Genomic DNA, 19,467 nt, shown 5'->3' on the forward strand with positions numbered 1-19,467 from the left:
CGCTAGTCCACACTCGGGCTTTTGCTCAGCCTCTCGCAAAGTCTCGCGATTTTTGCTAGGGGAAACGGGCTGGGTGGAGAGACGGAGCAGGGAGATCTAGTGGGAGCTCCTTGCGGTTAGGGGGCTGTGGCTGGTATAGCCGGTGCTGTGGTTGGTACTACGCTGTTGGGGAGGCTCTCAGGTCGCCGGGATCAGTCTTCCCAATGGGTGATTGGGAAAATTAGCGGGTAGAAAATCTTGAGAGTCGGAGGCATTTTTTTTCTTGGCTCCGCCCTCTTCCTGTTAGAGACCTGGGCGTCTGGCCCGCCGAGGGGGAAGGGCAGCTTGGCGGGGCTGTCGAAGAGTGCTTTGCGCACGCGCCAGTCTGAGTGTGTGAGTGTTTGTGTTCACGCGCAGGCGCGCGCGCGCTCCTGCATTTAGGAAGCCTGGGAAGGACCGGTGTGCTAAGAGATGAGCGGGGAAAGCATAGTCCCCTGTCTTTGGTACCAGTCACTCCTGATTGTGCGCTGACCCTCCCCACCCAGCCAGCAGCCTTTTCCAGAGAGGCTGTGGTCCATAGCCTCTGTTCGTTTTCACTGCAGGACCAGGCACGAAAGTAAGCGAACCTCGATCCTGAGGTCTTCCCTATCCACTCACCTTGTACTTTCTACCCCCCACCTTCCAGCAGAGTGTGTCTAGGTTTCTCAAAGAAGAGTTTTGCATGAAGGGGAAATGCATTTGAAAGCAGTGGAAGAAAATAGGTAGATTGAAAAAGTCAGTTCGTTTTGATGAGCACTTTTGCTCTGTTTACCATGTGCTTTTCGAATGTGGATTGTCTATTCAGTATAAGATTTTCTTAGCGAAGCAAGGGAGTTCCTATAAGAAAAAGTTCTTGAAGTTCCTCGCCACCAGCGTGATGGTAGCACCTAAGTTTTTCTGTTCTACATGATAAATTTACCGTGGTGTTTCATAAGCTAAGGGGGAGAACGTGAATTTGAGGTCCTTATCCTAATGCGAAGACCTGATATGCAGTTATCTTAGGAGATGTTTGTTATATTTTGGACTTCCCTTTGTTGTCACTCCTCTTTCAGTTCATTCTTTCTCCCCCTCTACCCTTCTTCAGAAGTCTTGAGATTTTTTTGGAGGGAAGCCCCAAAATACTGACTTACTTAAGTTTAGGGATTTATATGTAATTGATGTCAGTTAACAAGGATCATCAAAAGTGTATTTGAAGAGTACTTGTCGTTTATTATGTTTGATATTGTGTAAGAGAAATAATTCGATTATTTGTAAAAATATTTTCTGCTGACAAGTTTAAGTGCATTCCAAAAGCGAAAAATTTATGCATGGATTGCAGTGTTGCCTGCCTCCGGTAGAATGACAGGTTAATATGGAGCAGCTCATCCCTTGAATTGATAGTTACTTTCTTGTCATGACCTCATTAAATCTTGTCCTTTGTTAGATAAATTTCATTGAATACTGATTATTTATGTTCCCTACCAAATCTTCTTGAGGAAAAGAGACAGTCATTAGAAATAATTTAAGAGATTAAATGTTATATATAAGATGTTTGGCTAATATATTTTATCCTTTACAGGTTAAAACAAGATGAAGATTTTTTCTGAATCTCATAAAACAGTGTTTGTCGTGGATCACTGCCCTTACATGGCAGAGTCATGCAGACAGCATGTCGAGTTTGATATGCTGGTGAAGAATAGGACCCAAGGAATCATCCCATTGGCCCCCATATCTAAATCGTTGTGGACTTGCTCAGTAGAATCTTCCATGGAATATTGTAGAATAATGTATGACATATTTCCTTTCAAAAAGCTGGTGAGTGTGAAATACAAAGAAAATCATGATTTGGGGGGTGTACTTAACTGCTTGTTACATTTTTTATATATGAATTTGCTATCAATTTGAGTTACTGTTTATTTGCTACTTTAAAAATGTGGTATATAGAACTCCCCTTTGGGATTAATATGTTACGTGTATTTAATCGGGGCCAACAATAATAATAACAGCTTATAGTTAAGGAGTTCTTCTTACATGTGCTTCATATTTATTAACTCCTATGACTCTCACAACAGTCCTATGCAGTAATTACTGTAATTAATGGGACAATATTCAAAGTATGTAATAACCAGAATGGAACAGACACTGACCACTGAGAACTGTTGCCAACATAAGCAGAAGGGATGTTGGCTGAAAGCACTTTGTCAGAGTGTGTTGGTGTGTTCCATGTGAATATCAGTCTTGTTTATTACTGCCTTGTTGGAGATGTAGAAACTGAGGTCAAAAGAAGCAACTGCTCTGAGTCATATAGCTAGTTAGAGGCAGAACCAGAATTCTAAGAACCAGGCTGCTTACAGTTTTAGTGAGTGTCCTAATCCGCTGCAGGGTTTGGCCATATTGTAAAGAAATACTCTTTTTAAGAATGCTAAGTGGAAATAGTTTTTATCAGTAAGAAGGGAAATGTAAGATTGATAAAAATTTTGAGTATGAAAATTATCTTCAGGTTTCAGAATCTCAACTGTTCTATTTAAAGGAAGCACAAGTGGATGATGTGCTGTATTATTTGGAGCAGCTTAGTGTGGGACCTTTTGTTTAGTCACTTCAGTTGTGTCCAACTCTTTGCGACCCCATGGACTGTAGCCCGCCAGGCTCCTCTATCCATGGGATTTCCCAGGCAAGAATACTGGAGTGAGTAGGCTGGGACCTAGCCAGTTCATCGACTGGCATAGGCAGAGGATTAACAGGCTGAACATGGAAAGTCTAATATATATTACACATTCAGATGTATTCTAAATTCAATATAAATTGCTTTTAGTCCCTCTAAAAAGGGACTAAATTGTGCATCATGTAGGATTTAAAAAAAAGTATATATGAGAGGAAGCATAATGTAGTGGTTGAGGGCATAGGTTTCGGTTCAAATTCTGACATCATTAGGCAGCCAGCAGTGTGACCGTGATCTTTTTGCTTCATCTCTTCAAGCCTGAGTTTCTCCCCTAGTCAGCATAGCACCTCCTTCCGATGATCGTTATAAGATTTCATTGCAGTAATGTGAGTAAAGGGGCCACTGCGACATGTTCCTGTCAGATAAGCCTCAGGAGAAAAGGCTGCTTATCAGACTTACTGGGAAATCAAAACTAGTACTTCACAGATAATAAGAAAAAAGATCATGAATTAGACCGTATAGTTCAGTGAAAAATAAATAATCTCACCCTCTTCCCAAAGGAGAACACAGCCATATTCTGATGTATTTTCTACTATGTCCTTACTTTCATCATCTTACCTGATTGTAATTTTTGGTTTGCATTTTACTTTGAAATTTAGAATGAAGTCCAAATCAGTTCTTCCAGCCTCCACTGCCTTATGTGGTATGACTCCGGCATATTTTTCTGACCTTATGAGGGTACACAGAGGCTTTTGCATTTGCAGTTTGCTGTACCTAGTATCTCTTTCCCTGACTGGTTTCTTTTGGACGTATTGGATTCCCCTCAATTGCCACTTCTATAGAGAACCCTTCTCTGATCAACTGATCTAAAAAAGCTAAACAATTTCTTTTCCATAGCATTTATCACTCTCTGAAATCATCTTGTCCATTTATTTTTGTTTGTATTCTTCCTGCACTGCCCTCTGTCTTTCTGCATCCAAGAACCCCTGACGTTCCCCACATTGTGAGGGGCAGAACTGTTTTCCTGGTACTGGGTATTCTGTGTATGTATTAATGAATCAGTCAGCAAACTAGTGCTAGAGACTGCACTTCCGGTTGTGTTTGCATTACATATATTAAAATATATTTATAATAAAATAAATATTTTAAATATTTAATTGAGTGGAATTGGAGTTGAATACTAATTATTTCTTTGAACTCTATTAGGTGAATTTCATTGTAAGTGACTCTGGAGCACATGTTTTAAATTCGTGGACTCAAGAAGACCAAAATTTGCAGGAGGTATGCTTAGGTTTCTTTTGTTTTTGGCTTAGATTTTGAGTTGTGGCCATTTTTGAAAATATGTGAATACAGTAATACTTCCTTAAAAAATAATTTTTTTACTGGTGTAGTATTTGCATGTAGTTTTAAAACACCAACTAACAGCTATCTACCTTCCAGTCTTTCCCCACTTCCTAGAAGCAAACTTTCAACTCTCTAGCTCATCTAGTATTTACTTCCATATTTCTAAATAACATTTTTACTGCTATTTATAGAGTTCCTAATTTAAATCTTATTTATCATTACTGTCAATGAAGATTTACCTTTTATACTTTCTCTTGCGTATATATGCCACTGTGACTGCCCACTTCCATTCCCTGGTTTTCTTAGTTCTGTTACATCAAAAGTTTTGGTTAATTCAAAATTCCATGTTTACATTATGTCTACATAAAGGGTTATCCACTGCTAAGCCAAGTAGTGTATGTGATCGTTTCATTTCTTTTGTGTTTTGTTTAAGGTTTTATTAAAATATAGTTGATTTACAGCTCTGTATAAGCTTAAGATGTTCAGCACAATGATTTGACTTCTGTGTTATTTCCTTTCTTGTACAATCTTTTTGTTTCTGGAATTTATATTTACTTTTTTCACTTTTACTGTACTTAGTTTTCTGAGAATATATTGCTGTTTTCCTCATGTCTCTACAAAAAAAACTCAATATTTTTATTCTTGGTGAATTATAAATTAGGTGGTTTGATTTTTTTTTTTTTTCCCCTTGAAAAACTTCCTGGAGCTCAGTCTTGGGCTGCAGTTTGAACTAGTTGCGTTCTAGGCTTGTTGCCCTGCTGTCATCCTCCTTGCTCCCTGCCTTTCAGTTCCCAGTTATTTTCCTGTGTGTGTGTGTGTAATCTCTTGTTTTGGGAAGATATACCTGCCAGAATTGCTGTAATTTACCTTACAGTTTATTCGTACTAGAGGTATAAAAAGTTAATTTTGGAAATAATTTTTTCTTCAAAATTCTGAGGGCCTTACTCTACTATTATATAGCTTCCAGTCTTGTCGAGAAGTCAAATATCTTTTCCTTTGTAAAACGGAAATATTTCTTTGTAACGTTTTAGAATATTTTCTTTCCTCCTTTATGTTCTGAGATTTCTCAATTATTTGCCCTAGTGTTGGTCTTTTGTCATTCATTGAGCCGGGGTTTATGTTCTTCCAGGGAAATTTCCCTGTACTGTTGCTTTGCTAATGTTCTTGTCTTTGTGTTCTGCATCGTTCTGGAATCCCTATGAGTGGGAAATTGGACTTCCTGAATTAATTCCGTTATTCTTTTCCTCATTGGTCCTCATTGTTCTTTCTGAGCCTTTTACTTATTTCCTTTTAACCCTTATATGGAACTTTTTATTTGATCATATCTTTAATTTCCACGAACTTTTACTTATGCTTAAATTATGTACATGTTTGTCATTTTTCTTCTCTTGCTTTATGGGTGTAATATTTTAATCTGAAGGTACTAGTAATTTATTTGATGTTTTCTTTTGATCTCTTTGTGTTTTCAGTGTTCTTTTCATGTTGAGGCTTTTCTTAAATGCCTGCTGGTACTTGGGTATGCAATCTTGTTTAAAAGAAAGGCACTGAACAGCAGGTGAGATCTGCATGTTATGAAGTAGGTATTGCTGACTGGTCTTTGCCATAGTTATCTAATTGTTCTCCCTGGGAGACCTCTGGATGTCAGAATGGACAGATCACCTCTCTGGGACCACTTAGGGTCTCCAGGAAAGACTTTCCACTCTTCTCCCTCTATGCTGTAAACCCGGTTATCAGCCTTCTGGGAACCAGGGGAGAGGGTAGGTGAAATATTGAACTTCCACTCAATCTTTCTAGTTTTGGTCTAGTATTGTGCTGTCCAGTGTACTAGCCATATGTAGGTACTATTAGCTATTAAATAGCTACTATTTAAAATTAAATTAACTGGAAAAGACGTTGATCCTGGGAAAAACTGAGGGCAAAAGGAGAAGAGGGTGACAGAGGATGAGATGGTTGGATAACATCACTGACTCAGGGGACATGGATTTGAGCAAACTCAGGGAGATAGTGAAGGACAGAGGAACCTGGTGGGCTGCAGGTCATGGAGTCGCAAAGAGTCGGACATGACTTAGTGACTGAACAAAATTAAATGTAATTAAAAAGTTCAGTTTGTCTGTAGTACTAGCCATGTTTCAGATGCTCAGATAAACTACATGTGGATAGTGGCTACTGTACAGCACAGGTATAGAATATTTCCATCATCACAGAGAATTCTTTTGGGCAGCACTGGTCTAGTGTCTTAACCGTACATTCTGCTATGCTTGGTGAAATCCTTGTTTGGTAACTTCCTGGTTCAGTTCCTCCAAGGGATGTGATTCTGTGTCTGGGGAGAGGTGGTCATTTGCATGGGTAGGGTATAAGTTTGGGAGTCAAGTTGTACCTTATGCTGACTTCAACTCATTAAGTTTTCAGTATCTTGCTCACTCTTACTTTGTGTGGTACTTGATACCTCAGTTCCTGAACTCCTGGATTCTGAAAAGCCTACCATCTTGCTTTTTCCCCTGTAGGCTGTTAGATTCAGCTAATTCAGTGTTGCTAAGTAGATTACCAGCCCTCCATCCAGTTTCATACATTCTTGCTGACATCTCTTGTATATTTTCTTGTCTGCTCCTCCATTCTCTTCATATTTGTGAGATTATTGGGGTTCACCCCTCTGTCCCCCTGCCTTTGGTGTTTGCTTTTTAAAATTAAATTCCTTTACTACAGTTTTAGGGGTTTTTAGGAGGAAGCAGAAAGAAACCCATGCTTAATACATCAAGTTTATGCTTTCTAAACATGTGTCTAAGGATACCGAGTTTGTGGTAGATTGCATTCTTTGCTGCTGTTTAGTTGGATAGCAGACTTCTGTCTACAAAGTTCTTCACTGATAAATATGAGCAAGAGAGACAAGCATTAGTGAAATATTTTAATACATTATTTTGAACTATTTCATGTTAAAAATTCTCTGTTACTGGATATCCTTTAATGAAAGTTGCTCAGTTGTGTCCGACTCTGCGACCCCATGGACTATACAGTCCATGGAATTCTCTAGGCCAGAATACTGGACTAGGTGGCTATTCCCTTCTCTAGGGGATCTTCCAAACACAAGGATCAAACCCAGGTCTCCCACATTGCAGGCAGATTCTTCATCAGCTGAGCCACCAGGGAAGCCCTTAATGGAAATAATCCCATCCAAATGGGGGTTTTAAATTGAATACTTATAAGAAAATGTGTTTATCACAGTGTTTGGTCTTAAAATGTGATTAACATAATATATAAACATTTCTAGTTTTCTTTTCTTTTGAGGTAACTCAGTGAAGGTTGCAGGTGGGTGGGAGGGCTGCTTTTTGGCTTGTCTTTGCATTTATATCACTCCAGAATGATCTTTATTCTTTTATTGCTAGAAAAAAATATTAGAGATTCCATTCATTCCCCCTGTACAATCTCTTAGAAATAGCATGTATCCTGTTTTGTTCTTTCAAGAGGTACTGTGAAAGAAGGCTGAGGCTTCTCTAGTTGTATATGAATAGAAGTAAGTACAAATTTGTATAGATTTTCCTTACTGTACCTCTGCAGTACAGTTAAAGGTATGCATTTGATAATGGTAGATATACTGATGATATGAGAATTATTGTACTACTCCCTTCTGCTTTCTGAAGGTGAAGAAATATTGTATCATACTATATCACAAGAGTTGCTTTCAGATTGTGAAGTGAAGGGAAACTAGTTGTGAATGCAACCATATAGCAAAGCATTGGTGTTTAGGATGATACAAAGTAATTGACATTTTGTATAAATTATGTATCATCATCTCCATGTTGACACATTTTATGTTTAGCTTTAGTTATCCATGTCACATCATTCTCTAGTTATTTTGTAATGAGACAAAATTGAACTAGATTGATTGAAGAATGTTTAGGCTGGAAGGATTGTAGACGTTTTTGGCTTTGGCGCTTTCTTTATGCTGGTGAAGGAACTAAAGCCCAGGGGGCCAGAGGTAATTTGACTTAAATGCTAAGATTCAGGGCTTCTTTTATATCTCATAATGCTGTCCTCTATCTACATGGTCAGTCAGTCAGTCAGTTCAGTCGCTCAGTCATGTCCGACCACAGCACGCCAGGCCTCCCTGTCTATCACCAACTCCTGGAGTTCACTCAAACTCATGTCCATATCTTACTAAAAAACTTTGTCATATTTCAAGAGTTTTGTTTTTGTTAGCTGCTGCTGCTGCTGCGTCACTTCAGTTGTGTCCAACTCTGTGTGACATAGACGGAAGCCCACCAGGGTCCCCCGTCCCTGGGATTCTCCAGGCAAGAACACTGGAGTGGGTTGCCATTTCCTTCTCCAATGTGTGAAAGTGAAAAGTGAAAGTGAAGTCGCTCAGTCGTGTCCGACCCTTAGCGACCCCACGGACTGCAGCCTACCAGGCTCCTCCATCCATGGGATTTTCTAGGCAAGAGTACTGGAGTGGCTTGCCATTGCCCGTAAAGTATCATACTAATGTGGGGCAGGTTTTATTGGTTTCACTTTCAGATTAGGTTAAAGGACTACAAGAGATTGACCAGGATCACAGAGTATTAAAAGGCAGAGCCAGAATTTAAGCCTGTATTTATCTGACACCAGAAGTTAAACTTTCTTTCTGCTGCTTTCCCATGACCACAGCACCCCTCTCCTAATAAACAGTTTCTCTTATGAGCCAGGAACTTTTATAGTGATGTGTACACAGTATTTTTTCTTTTTTGATTATTGTTTATGAATAGGTAATACCTATGTAGTTTAAAAATAAAATTTGCATATATATTGGCCTGTGTACATATGTCCATGAATGTGTGTGTGAATAAAAGCTAGGCTTTGAAGAATTCCCCACTTGTCCCCGGCTCCAGTTAATAGTATACTAGAGTCTGCTTAAAGCAGCTGGAAAGAGCTGAGTGTGTGAATCCCATCTCACCCTTGCGCTCAATGAAAGACTGAAATAAGCTGTCATGGGAATTTTTAACCATAGATACTGACAAACACTACAAATTAGGAATTTTTTTTGTTAAGAGAACTGGTTTATCGGCACATTACCATTTATCCCCATCACTATTAGTTTTTAACTGGACCTTCGAATGTATCTTTATGCATACATAGAACAAAGTCCTCACTCTTAAACATTGTTTTAGGTATTCTGGATCCTTGCAGTTCCATATCGGAGAAGGCAATGGCAAGCCACTCCAGTACTATTCCCTAGAAAATCCCATGGATGGAGGAGCCTGGTAGGCTGTAGTCCATGGGGTCGCTACGAGTCAGACATGACTGAGCGACTTCACTTTCACTTTTCACTTTCACACATTGGAGAAGGAAATGGCAACCCACTCCAGTGTTCTTGCCTGGAGAATCCCAGGGACGGGGGAGCCTGGTGGGGTCACCAGGGTCTATGGGGTCACCAGGGTCTATGGGGTCACACAGAGTCGGACACGACTGAAGTGACTTAGCAGCAGCAGTTCCATATGAACTTTCAAATCTGCTCTCAGTTTCTAGAAAAGTCACCTGTAATTCTGACAGGGCATATGTTTAATCCTAGTTCATTTTGGGTAGTATTGTCATCTTAACAATAGTAAATCTTCCAATCCACGAACATAGGGTGTTTTCTACTCATTTAGATCTTTAATTTATTTCAACAGTATTTCATAGTTCTCAGAGTATAAAATTTGCATTTCCTTTGTTAAATTTATTCCTAAGCATTTTATTCTTTTTGGTGCTATTATAAATGAAATTATTAATTTCACTTTTGAATTTTTCTTTGCAAGTGCATAGTAGTTGGTTTTGTCTTTTGATCATGTACTTGCAACCTTGCTGAGTTTTATTGTTTTTAGAAAATTTCTAATGGATTCCTTAGAATTTTCTACATGCATGATTATGTCATCTGCAACATAGAGATAGTTTTACTTCTACCTTTCCAATCTGAATTCCTTTTACATCTTTTTCTTTCCTAATTGCCCAGGAGAGAACTTCTAGTACAGTGTTGAATAGAAATGGTGAGAGTGATATCCTTCTGTTTCTAATCTTAGAGGGAATTCCTCTATTAAGCATGATATTATGTGCAGGTTTTTCATAGATGCCTTTTATCTGCTTGAGAAAGTTCCCTTCTGTTTCTAGTTTGTTAACTGTTTTTATCATGAAAAGATTTTGTTTTATTTTTTTACCTTGGCTCATTTAATCCTCTCTCAACCCATGAAAGGATTTTAGATTTTTGTCAAATGCTTTTTCTGGAACTGATCATGTGATTTTTTAAAAATTCTATTGATAGCATTTGTATTAATTAATTTTTGGATGTTAAATCAACTTTGCATTCCTGGGGTAAGTCCCACTTGGTCATGGTATATAATTCTTTTGAAATGTTGCTGGATTCGGTTTGCTAGTATGTTGTTGAAGACACTTGTGTCCATATTTATAACATACATTGGTCTATAGTTTCCATTTCTTGTGATGCCTTTGTCTGACTTGTGCTTATCCTTGTCAACATAATTGTTTCCCCTTGTACTTAGCTGATGGCAGCATTAGCTGCTGTTGGGCCTCCTAATCCACGGGCAGATCCAGAATGCTGCAGCATTCTGCATGGTCTCGTTGCAGCAGTGGAAACCCTCTGTAAAATTACTGAATACCAGCATGAGGCTCGTACTCTGCTAATGGAGAATGCAGAGCGTGTTGGAAATAGAGGACGAATAATTTGCATTACTAATGCAAAAAGGTGAGACATTAATTACAGTAATTCTTACTGAGGAATTTTTCATGTCCTATTGTAGTTTTTATTTAAAAAAAGTAGAGGCAGCATGTTAGCATTTAAGCATATCATATGTGACCTTTCTAGTAGCAAAGCTGTGTTCCCAGTTCTAAAATATCCAGTTCACCTCAGTGAAACTGTTTGTTATCATGTAGGTCAGTTTGACTTTTTACCCTCACTAGGTTTTCATTCAGTTGGTTGTTTGGTATTATGAATGAGCATGCTCCAGACAATCCTTATTGCAGAAATAAAGTGCCTGTAACATGATACCACAGCTGAATAGTGTGTTTACTTTTTTTCTCTTATTTTTTATTTAACGTGGTTATATCTTTTTTATCCCATAGTGATAGTCATGTGCGAATGCTTGAGGACTGTGTCCAAGAAACAATTCATGAGCATAACAAACTTGCTGCAAATTCAGATCAGTGAGTAAAATCCATAAATGGAATAAATATTCCATTTTTATAGTCCTGTTTATTTCATTATAATTATTCCAGTAATTTAATTAGTAATTGATAGCATTCCCTTGAATTCTCTACTGGCTCTACAAATTAGTCAAAACATGTGTTTGATCAGCAACTTCTTGTCCCATTTTCCCTTTCACTTTAAAATTTTACTTTTTGCTCACAGGAAAGGTGAGCAGAAGGATAACATAATAAATAAATTTATAATGCATATTTTTAATGGCTAGATCTCATACTCTGTTACAAAGCTATAAAATGCCAAATTGAAACATTACAATTAATTACATTATATGAATTTTTTAAAAAGAAAAGAGCTACTAAAAACATGTTTGGGACAGTTGTGGTTTGGAGTATATGTTAGATTGAGCTACTATTAAATTTCTAGGTGGAGTACTGGTATTATTGTTAACAAGTAGGATTCTCACTAGGAGAAGGAAGCATGCTTTGGTGTGTAGGAGTGCAGTATCATTGCCTCTGCAACTTACTCTTAAATGACTTAGTAAAAAAAAGTGTACATCTGTTTAGTCATTTACAGTGAAAATTAATGTAACTAACAGTGAATATAGGTTAAGGATATATGGGTGTTCATTGAATAGTTCCTTTCAATTTTTCTGTAGGTTTGGAAATTTTTAAAAGTTGGCTTACAGATACAGAGAACACACTAGTAGTTAGCAGCGGAAAGAGGGAAAGGTGGAGGGGCAGGTCAGGGGTAAGGATTAAGAGGTGCAAACTACTGTATATAAGTAACTAAGCTACAAGGATATAGTGTACACACGGGGAATATAGCCAATATTTTGTAGTAACTATAATTGGAGTATAATTTTTAAAAATTGTGAATCACTATATTGTAAACCTGCAACTTTTATTATTGTACATCAGCTGTACCTCAATTTAAAAAATTAAAGTAAAATGGAGGGGAAAAAACAAGATAAAAAGTTGGGGTAACTTTTTAGTATTACAGATCCTGTATTCTTGGAAATAACCAATTATAGGTAATATAGTTGCCTGATTTTGTCCTTAAAAACTCTAGTATGTATGTGTATGCTCTTAGTTGCAGCCAACTCTACGTACTGTAGCCTGTCAAGCTCCTCGCAACGTGGAATTTTCAAGGCAAGAATAGTGGAGAGGGTTGCCATTTAAATACTAGTGAAAGGGAAATTAACACACCATATATTAATTTTTCTCTGTGGCAGTTATCTTTTGAAAATTATGCCAGAATATAAGAATTTTTCCTTTATTGTATCCTTCAAACACACAGAAAATGATCATTTTTGCATTTGAATAAAATTCCTAAAAATTATTCATTAAATGTTTCTTACAAGGACAGCAATGATACAGTCTTTCTGAATATTTAGCTTTTGTGTTAACTGTACTAATCTGATTTATACACTGTTTTAGTGTATTAAATGTTTTATGGTTTACCTGCCTGAATTCTTTCCATAGTATGTGTTCTTATCTTTTAAGTGAAAAGTTTTTCTTTAAGTCTCATGCAGATTCAGAAATGTGAGCTAGTCTTGATCCACACCTACCCTGTTGGTGAAGACAGTCTTGTATCTGATCGTACTAAGAAAGAGGTAAGTAGAGGTCATGGAAGAAGAGGTCATTGTTAGTTACTAATGATAAATACAAGGTTTAGCGTAAGAATGATCAGATCGCCAACATTTTCTGCTAAGAAAATTTAGTTTTGAAATCTACCTGTATGGCAAAATACCTGGATTGGTTCTTTATGTTATAATTGTAGATTTTGAAAGTATTTTCTCTTTTGCTTGCCTCTTGATGTTTATTTCAAATAACTTTATTGTCAAACCACACACAATTTGTATTGTTCCTCAAATTTCAATTACTATGTGTGTGTATATGTATGTGTGTGTCACTCAGTTGTGTCTGACTCTTTGTAACCCCATGGACTGTAGCCTGCCAGGCTCCTCAATCCATGGGATTTTTCTAGGCAAGAATACTGGAGTGGGTTGCCATCGTGACCCAGGGATTGAACCCAGGTCTCCTACTTTGCAGTCAGACTCTATTATCTGAGCCAAATTGCTTTAATGACTTCTTATTCTGGAAAACTTTTTTTTTTCGTCATTAGAATAAAAATACACTCTTTAGTCAAAACATACTCCTATAGCAAAGAAATTAATTTTACCTATCCAGAAGGGAAAAGACTAATTTCCAACCATAGTTTTACTTTTCAAATAAATTGGCACAATTTTAAAGGAAAAGATGAGTCTGTTGATTATTAAATGGATTCCCATAGCATAGACCATATCAGTGGTCTGTGTTTAGCAATACCGATATATGTGTTTATATAATGGTATTAAATGTGTATGTTCTTATTTCTGTTTTTTTATTTAGCATTATTTATTATAAACATCCAAAGTATTAATGAATTTTTTTTATAACATTGGTTTTTTTATTTTTTTTTATTGGTTTTTTTAGGTTATCTCTGTCATTGTATTTTAGGTGATTTCCAGTGTAAACCCATCTTTTTGTTAGCTTTTTTATGACTCTGATAACATGACAGTACGTTGACTTTACTTTATGATAAGTAAATAATTTACTTATGATAAATATTACCCTAGAACGAATAAAATGTTACTTTGTTATAAGTGACTTTTGGCTGCCTTATTACATTTATTGGTGACAATATATGACATTTGTAGTGATTTTCATTCTTTGTAATGCGTAGTATTATCTGCGGAGAAGGCAGTGGCACCCCACTCCAGTCCTCTTGCCTGGAAAACCCCATGGACGGAGGAGCCTGGTGGGCTGCAATCCATGGGGTCGCTAAGAGTCGAACATGACTGAGCGCCTTCACTTTCACGCATTGGAGAAGGAAATGGCAACCCACTCCAGTGTTCTTGCCTGGAGAATCCCAGGGACAGGGGAGCCTGGTGGGCTTCCATCTATGGGGTCGCACAGAGTCGGACACAACTGAAGCGACTTAGCAGCAGCAGCAGCTGTGTTATCTGCAGAGGTTTGTCTTCTTCACAAAATTAATTATTCTACAGTATTTCTGTGGGTCACCTCAAATCAATTTTGCATATAGATAAATAGAAGTAAAACTTATAAATTATATGTTTAAATCAAAGATTATTCTACTCTGAGTTTCAAGAGGACAGAGATTTTACCTGTTCACTGCTGTATCCTCCAGTAACTCACAATTTCTGGCAATCAGTATAGTAAGTTCTCCTTGCCTATATGTTGACTGAACGAATGAATGAAAATGTATTACTAAGATAATATTATGATTAACTTATGGATCTTTTGTTCCCTATCTCAAAAGTTTAAAAATACTTAATTTTTATGGGTTGAAGTAAAATATTCATCCCTAAGTTACAATGTATTAATGTTTTGTGGGTTATTTTTTTCATACTTCTCTATAGTTGTCCCCCGTTCTAACCAGCGAAGTTCATAGTGTTCGTGCAGGACGGCATCTTGCTACCAAATTAAATATTTTAGTACAGCAGCATTTCGACTTGGCTTCAACTACTATTACTAATATTCCAATGAAGGTAGGCAGTTCTTTTTCTTGCTACTTTGAAAACTTGCTTTGCTTTTTAAGTATTTGCTTGATATGTATTATTTGTTTTAATGAACCTTAATTCTTTCTTTCCATATCATATTTTCTGTTTTGCTAGCCCACATTCAGTGTCTTTGACCAGGTTAGTAAATAATGAAAAGCAACATGAAAGGATCACAGAACAAAATGAAGTATTTTTTTCCTAATTTGAACCTTCCATATCAGCTTTTTTGTTTTTAATTTTGTTCTCATTATTTTCATCAAAATATAATTTTCATCTGAAATGATTACTTTTTCTGTGATTCTTTTCCTGACCGTTGTCATTAGACTTAACTCACTTTGTGTGTTCTAATAGATCTTCTGTTTCCTTTATTTTTGTTCTTCCCTACCCAGTATAAAGGTGTTTATAACTGATAGGTCTAACTAAGGGAAAAAAGTTTATAATTTTAAACAAGTTTATTATTCTAGTTGAAAAACTACCATATGAGTGTTATGATTTTACTGAAGGATTTTCTTAGGAATCTATTATTAACTTGTCATTTTCATTATGGTCTTCCCTGATGACTCAGTGGTCAAGTTTCTGCCTGCTAATAGAGGAGATGTGGGTTCAATCCCTGGGTCGGGAGGATCCCCTAGAGAAGGAAATGACAACCCACTCCAGTATTCTTGCCTGGGAAATCCCACGGACAGAGGAGCCTGGAGCACTACCCTCCATGGGGTCACAAAAGAGTCAGACACAACTTAGTAACTAAACAACAACAACAACAGCATTTTCATTATATTACTTAGTTGTCTAAGACCAGTACGATGCCTGGCCTGTAGAAAGCTTCACGTGAATTTTTACTGAGTGGAGTTAAGTTTAATTGTATTTATGTCTACAAACATAAAATAGCCACTATATCAAAACATTTAAATTCATTTCTTGTAAGTCCAGTTGTATTTTTTGGCATATTATAAAAACTAATTTGCATGAGAAATGTGATCTTTTCATTATTAATTCCTTCCTTATACCAGTGGCAGGCTCTTCAGTGGAAATTATAGCCTTAATCGATCAGTTTGGGTGAGGAAGCAATTAAGAAGTAAAATAGCATAATAGATGTTCTTTATATAATTTCATGAGTTGTAAGCAAAATCCTCTGAGGGTGATAGATATATAACTTTTTAAATTTGACCATATTTGTGTGTTACTGGTGTGACTCCTCATCTCTGTGTCTTTCTTGTAAATAGATAATACTAAAGTTTCTATTTACTGTTTAGTGAAAACAAGTTGCTCAACTTGTTTATTAGTCTATATTTGCTATTTTATATAATTGGTGCTTGTTTAATTTACTATAGGAATTTAAAGATGCTATTTCCTCCTTTAAACAACAATTGTACAATTAGCAAACTATTTGAGTTATGTCATATTTGTGTATAAAAAAGTATTGGCAGGACAATGCATTCAGAGTCAAAAAATTTTTTAATTTCTAGATTAGTCATCTATGTTAATTCTGACATAAAAAACCATTACTTTATTGCTGAAATGTAGCCAGTAGTTTTTTTCACATAGTTTGTATTGAATTGGAAAATTATTGCATCTTTAAATAGGTTAATTACTGAGCACATTGTCCCACTATTATAGCTAATTACTGTTGAGTATATTTGATCTCACTTTAAGCAAAATGAATAGTTAATTACTTCATTATTTTAAAATCAAAGCCAAGTTATTCTTAATTTTGCTTTAAGGAAGAACAACATGCTAACACATCTGCCAATTATGATGTGGAGCTGCTTCATCACAAAGATGCACATGTAGATTTCCTGAAAAGTGGTAAGTGAGAGACATTGGAAAGTATTATTTTATAAGATCTAACATAGGAAAACATACAGCTTTGAGAAGTTCTTGAGTAACTAACCTGATGACTTTAGTTCATCCCTTTGCAAACTTATCTGACAGTGTCACCCATTAATGGCCATGGAACCTAGTGTTCTATTGAATATACTTCGGGAACGATGAGGCTAATGGAACAAATACAGGTATACCTTGTTTTATCATGATTTGCTTTAGCAGATGTAGCTTTTTTTTTTGTAACAAATTGAATGTTTGTGGTAACAGGGGTTGAACAAATCTATTGGTGTCATTTTTTAATAGCACTTGCTCACTTCATCTCTCTGTGTCACATTTTGGTGATTCTTACAATATTTCAAACTTTTTCATCATCAGTATGTTTGTTATGGTCACCTGTGATCGATGATCTTTGATGTTGCTATTGTAATTGTTTTGGGGCACCACAAACTGTACCCATATGACAGAGAACTTATCCATAAATGTTGTGTGTGTTCTGACTGCTCCACAAACTGGCTGTTCCCTGTCTCTTTCCCTCTTCTTGGGCCGCCCTATTCCCTGAGACACAAAATACTGATGTTATTAGATTAGATAATCTACAAGTCCATCCATGTTGCTGCAAATGGTGTTATTACATTCTTTTTAATGGCCGAGTAATACTCCTTGGTATGTACGTACCATACCTTTATCCGTTCATCTTCACTGGACGTTTAGGTTCTTCTGTGTCTTGACTGTTGTAAACAGTGCTGCAGTGAAAATTGGGCTGCATGTATCTTTCCGAATTAGTTTTCTCTAGGTTTATGCCCAAGAGTGGGCTTGCTGGATCATATGGTAGCTCTATTTTTAGTTTTTTAAAGAACCTTGGTACTGTTCTCCATAATGGCTGTGTTAATTTACGTTCTCATCAACAGTGTAAGAGGGTTCCTTTTTCTTGTCAACCTCACCAACATTTGTTGTTTGCAGCTTTTTTTGATTATGGTCATTCTGATACCTCACTGTAGTTTTGATTTGCATTTCTCTAATAATTAGCAATATTGAGCATCTTTTCATGTGCCTCTTGGCCAGGTGTATATCGTCTTTGGAGAAATGTGTCTTTAGGTCTTTTGCCCATTTTTTGATTGGATTGTTTTTTTGATATTGAGCTGCATGAGCTGTTTGTAAATTTTGGAGACTAATCCCTTGTCCATCACATCATTTTCAAATATTTTCTCCCATTCTGTCAGTCATCATTTCGTTTATGATTTCCTTTGCTGTGAAAAAGCTTTTGAGTTTCATTATGTCCCATTTATTTTTGTTTTAATTTTTGTTATCTGGACATCTCTCACTTTAAATCAAAAGCTCAAAATGATAAAGGTTAGTGAGGAAGGCATGTTGAAAGCCAAAATAGGCTGAAAGTGAGGCCTCTTGTGCCGAACAGCCAAGTTGTGAATGCAAAGGAAAAGTTCTTGAAGGAAATTAAAAGTGCTACTTCAGTGAACAGAGAGATGATAAGAAAGTGAAACAGCCTTATTGCTGACATGGAGAAGGTTACAGTGGTCTAGATAGAAGATTAGAATAGCCATAATATTCCCTAAAGCCAAAACCTGATCCAGAGCAAGACCTTCACTCTCTTCAATTCTGTGAAGGCTGAAAGAGATGAGGAAGATACAGAAGAAACGTTTGAAGCTAGCAGAGGCTGGTTCATGAGATTAAAGCAAAGAAACTCTATAACATACAAATGCAAGGTGAAGCAGCAACTACTGATGTAGAAGCTGCAGCAAATTATTCAGAAGATCGAGCTCAGTAATCACTGAAGTTGGCTACACTAAACAACAGATTTTCAGTGTAGATTAGACAGCCTTCTATTGGAAGAAAATGCCATCTAGGATTCTCATGGCTAGAGAGAAGTCAGTGTCTGACTTCAAAGCTTCAGAGGAAAGGCAGACATTTTTATCAGGTGCTAATGCAGCTGGTGACTTTAAGTTTAAGACAATGCTTATTTACCATTCTGAAAATCCTAGGGCCCTTAGGAATTACGCTAAATCTACTCCACCTGTGCTCTATCAGCGTAACAACAAAGCCTGCATAACAGCATGTCGGTTGACACCATGGTTTACTGGTTCTAAGTAACAGCAGGGTCTACTGATTTAAGCCCACTGTTGAAACCTACTGCTCAGAGAAAAGGGTTTCCTTTAAAACATTACTGCTCGTTGCACAGTACATCTGATCTCCCAAGAGCTCTGATGGAGACATACAGTGAGATTAATGTTTTCTTGCCTACTAACACAACAGCCATTCTGCAACACATGGATGAAGAAGGAATTTTGACTTTCAAGCCTTGCGTTTAGTCACTCAGTCGTGTCTGATTCTTTTCAATCCTATGGACTGTAGCCCACAAGGCTCGTCTGTCCACGGGATTTTTCCAGGCAAGGATACTGGAGTGGGTTGCCATTTCCTCCTCCAAGGGATCTTCCTGACACAGGGATCGAACCCACATCTCCTGCCTGCCTCTCCTACACTGGCAGGTGAATTCTTTACCACTTGAGCCATATGGGAAGCCCTTCAGAAGCTTTACTATTTAAGGAATATATTTTGTAGAACTATAATTGCCTTTGATAGTTATTCCTCTGAGAGCTTGGCTAAAAATGCTGGATCATCGAAAAAGCAATAGAGTTCCAGAAAAATATCTATTTCTGCTTTATTGACTATGCCAAAACTTTTGACTGTGTGGATCACAATAAACTGTAGAAATTTCTGAAAGAGATGGAAATACCAGACCACCTGACCTGCCTCTTGAGAAACCTGTATGCAGGTCAGGAATCAACAGTTAGAAATGGACATGGAACAACGGACTGGTTCCAAAAAGGAAAAGGAGTACATCAAGTCTGTCTATTGTCACCCTGCTTATTTAACTGATATGCAGAGTACATCATGAGGAAC

At 37.1% G+C, this 19,467-nt stretch overlaps 1 protein-coding gene across 4 annotated transcripts in view; it reads left to right on the top strand.

Moving 5' to 3' along the window:
* Nucleotides 1-19,467, top strand: part of INTS13 (integrator complex subunit 13) — a 31,551-nt gene that overhangs the window by 1,192 nt on the left and 10,892 nt on the right. For 2 of the 4 annotated variants that reach the window (XM_055394955.2, XM_055394956.2), the window contains 7 exons: nt 1,577-1,812; nt 3,863-3,937; nt 10,504-10,706; nt 11,084-11,164; nt 12,687-12,777; nt 14,587-14,715; nt 16,449-16,533. In XM_055394955.2, the coding sequence (XP_055250930.1) occupies nt 1,588-1,812; nt 3,863-3,937; nt 10,504-10,706; nt 11,084-11,164; nt 12,687-12,777; nt 14,587-14,715; nt 16,449-16,533 (889 nt within the window). In that variant the 5' untranslated portion in view covers nt 1,577-1,587. Of the gene's footprint in view, nt 1-56; nt 596-1,576; nt 1,813-3,862; nt 3,938-10,503; nt 10,707-11,083; nt 11,165-12,686; nt 12,778-14,586; nt 14,716-16,448; nt 16,534-19,467 lie in introns of those variants that run through there. The other 2 variants (XM_055394958.2, XM_055394954.2) reach the window with 2 other exon arrangements.

Source organism: Moschus berezovskii, chromosome 6 (genome assembly GCF_049115385.1).
Source record: "Moschus berezovskii isolate FMDL1 chromosome 6, NW_MosBer_1.0, whole genome shotgun sequence".
Taxonomy (NCBI): domain Eukaryota; kingdom Metazoa; phylum Chordata; class Mammalia; order Artiodactyla; family Moschidae; genus Moschus; species Moschus berezovskii.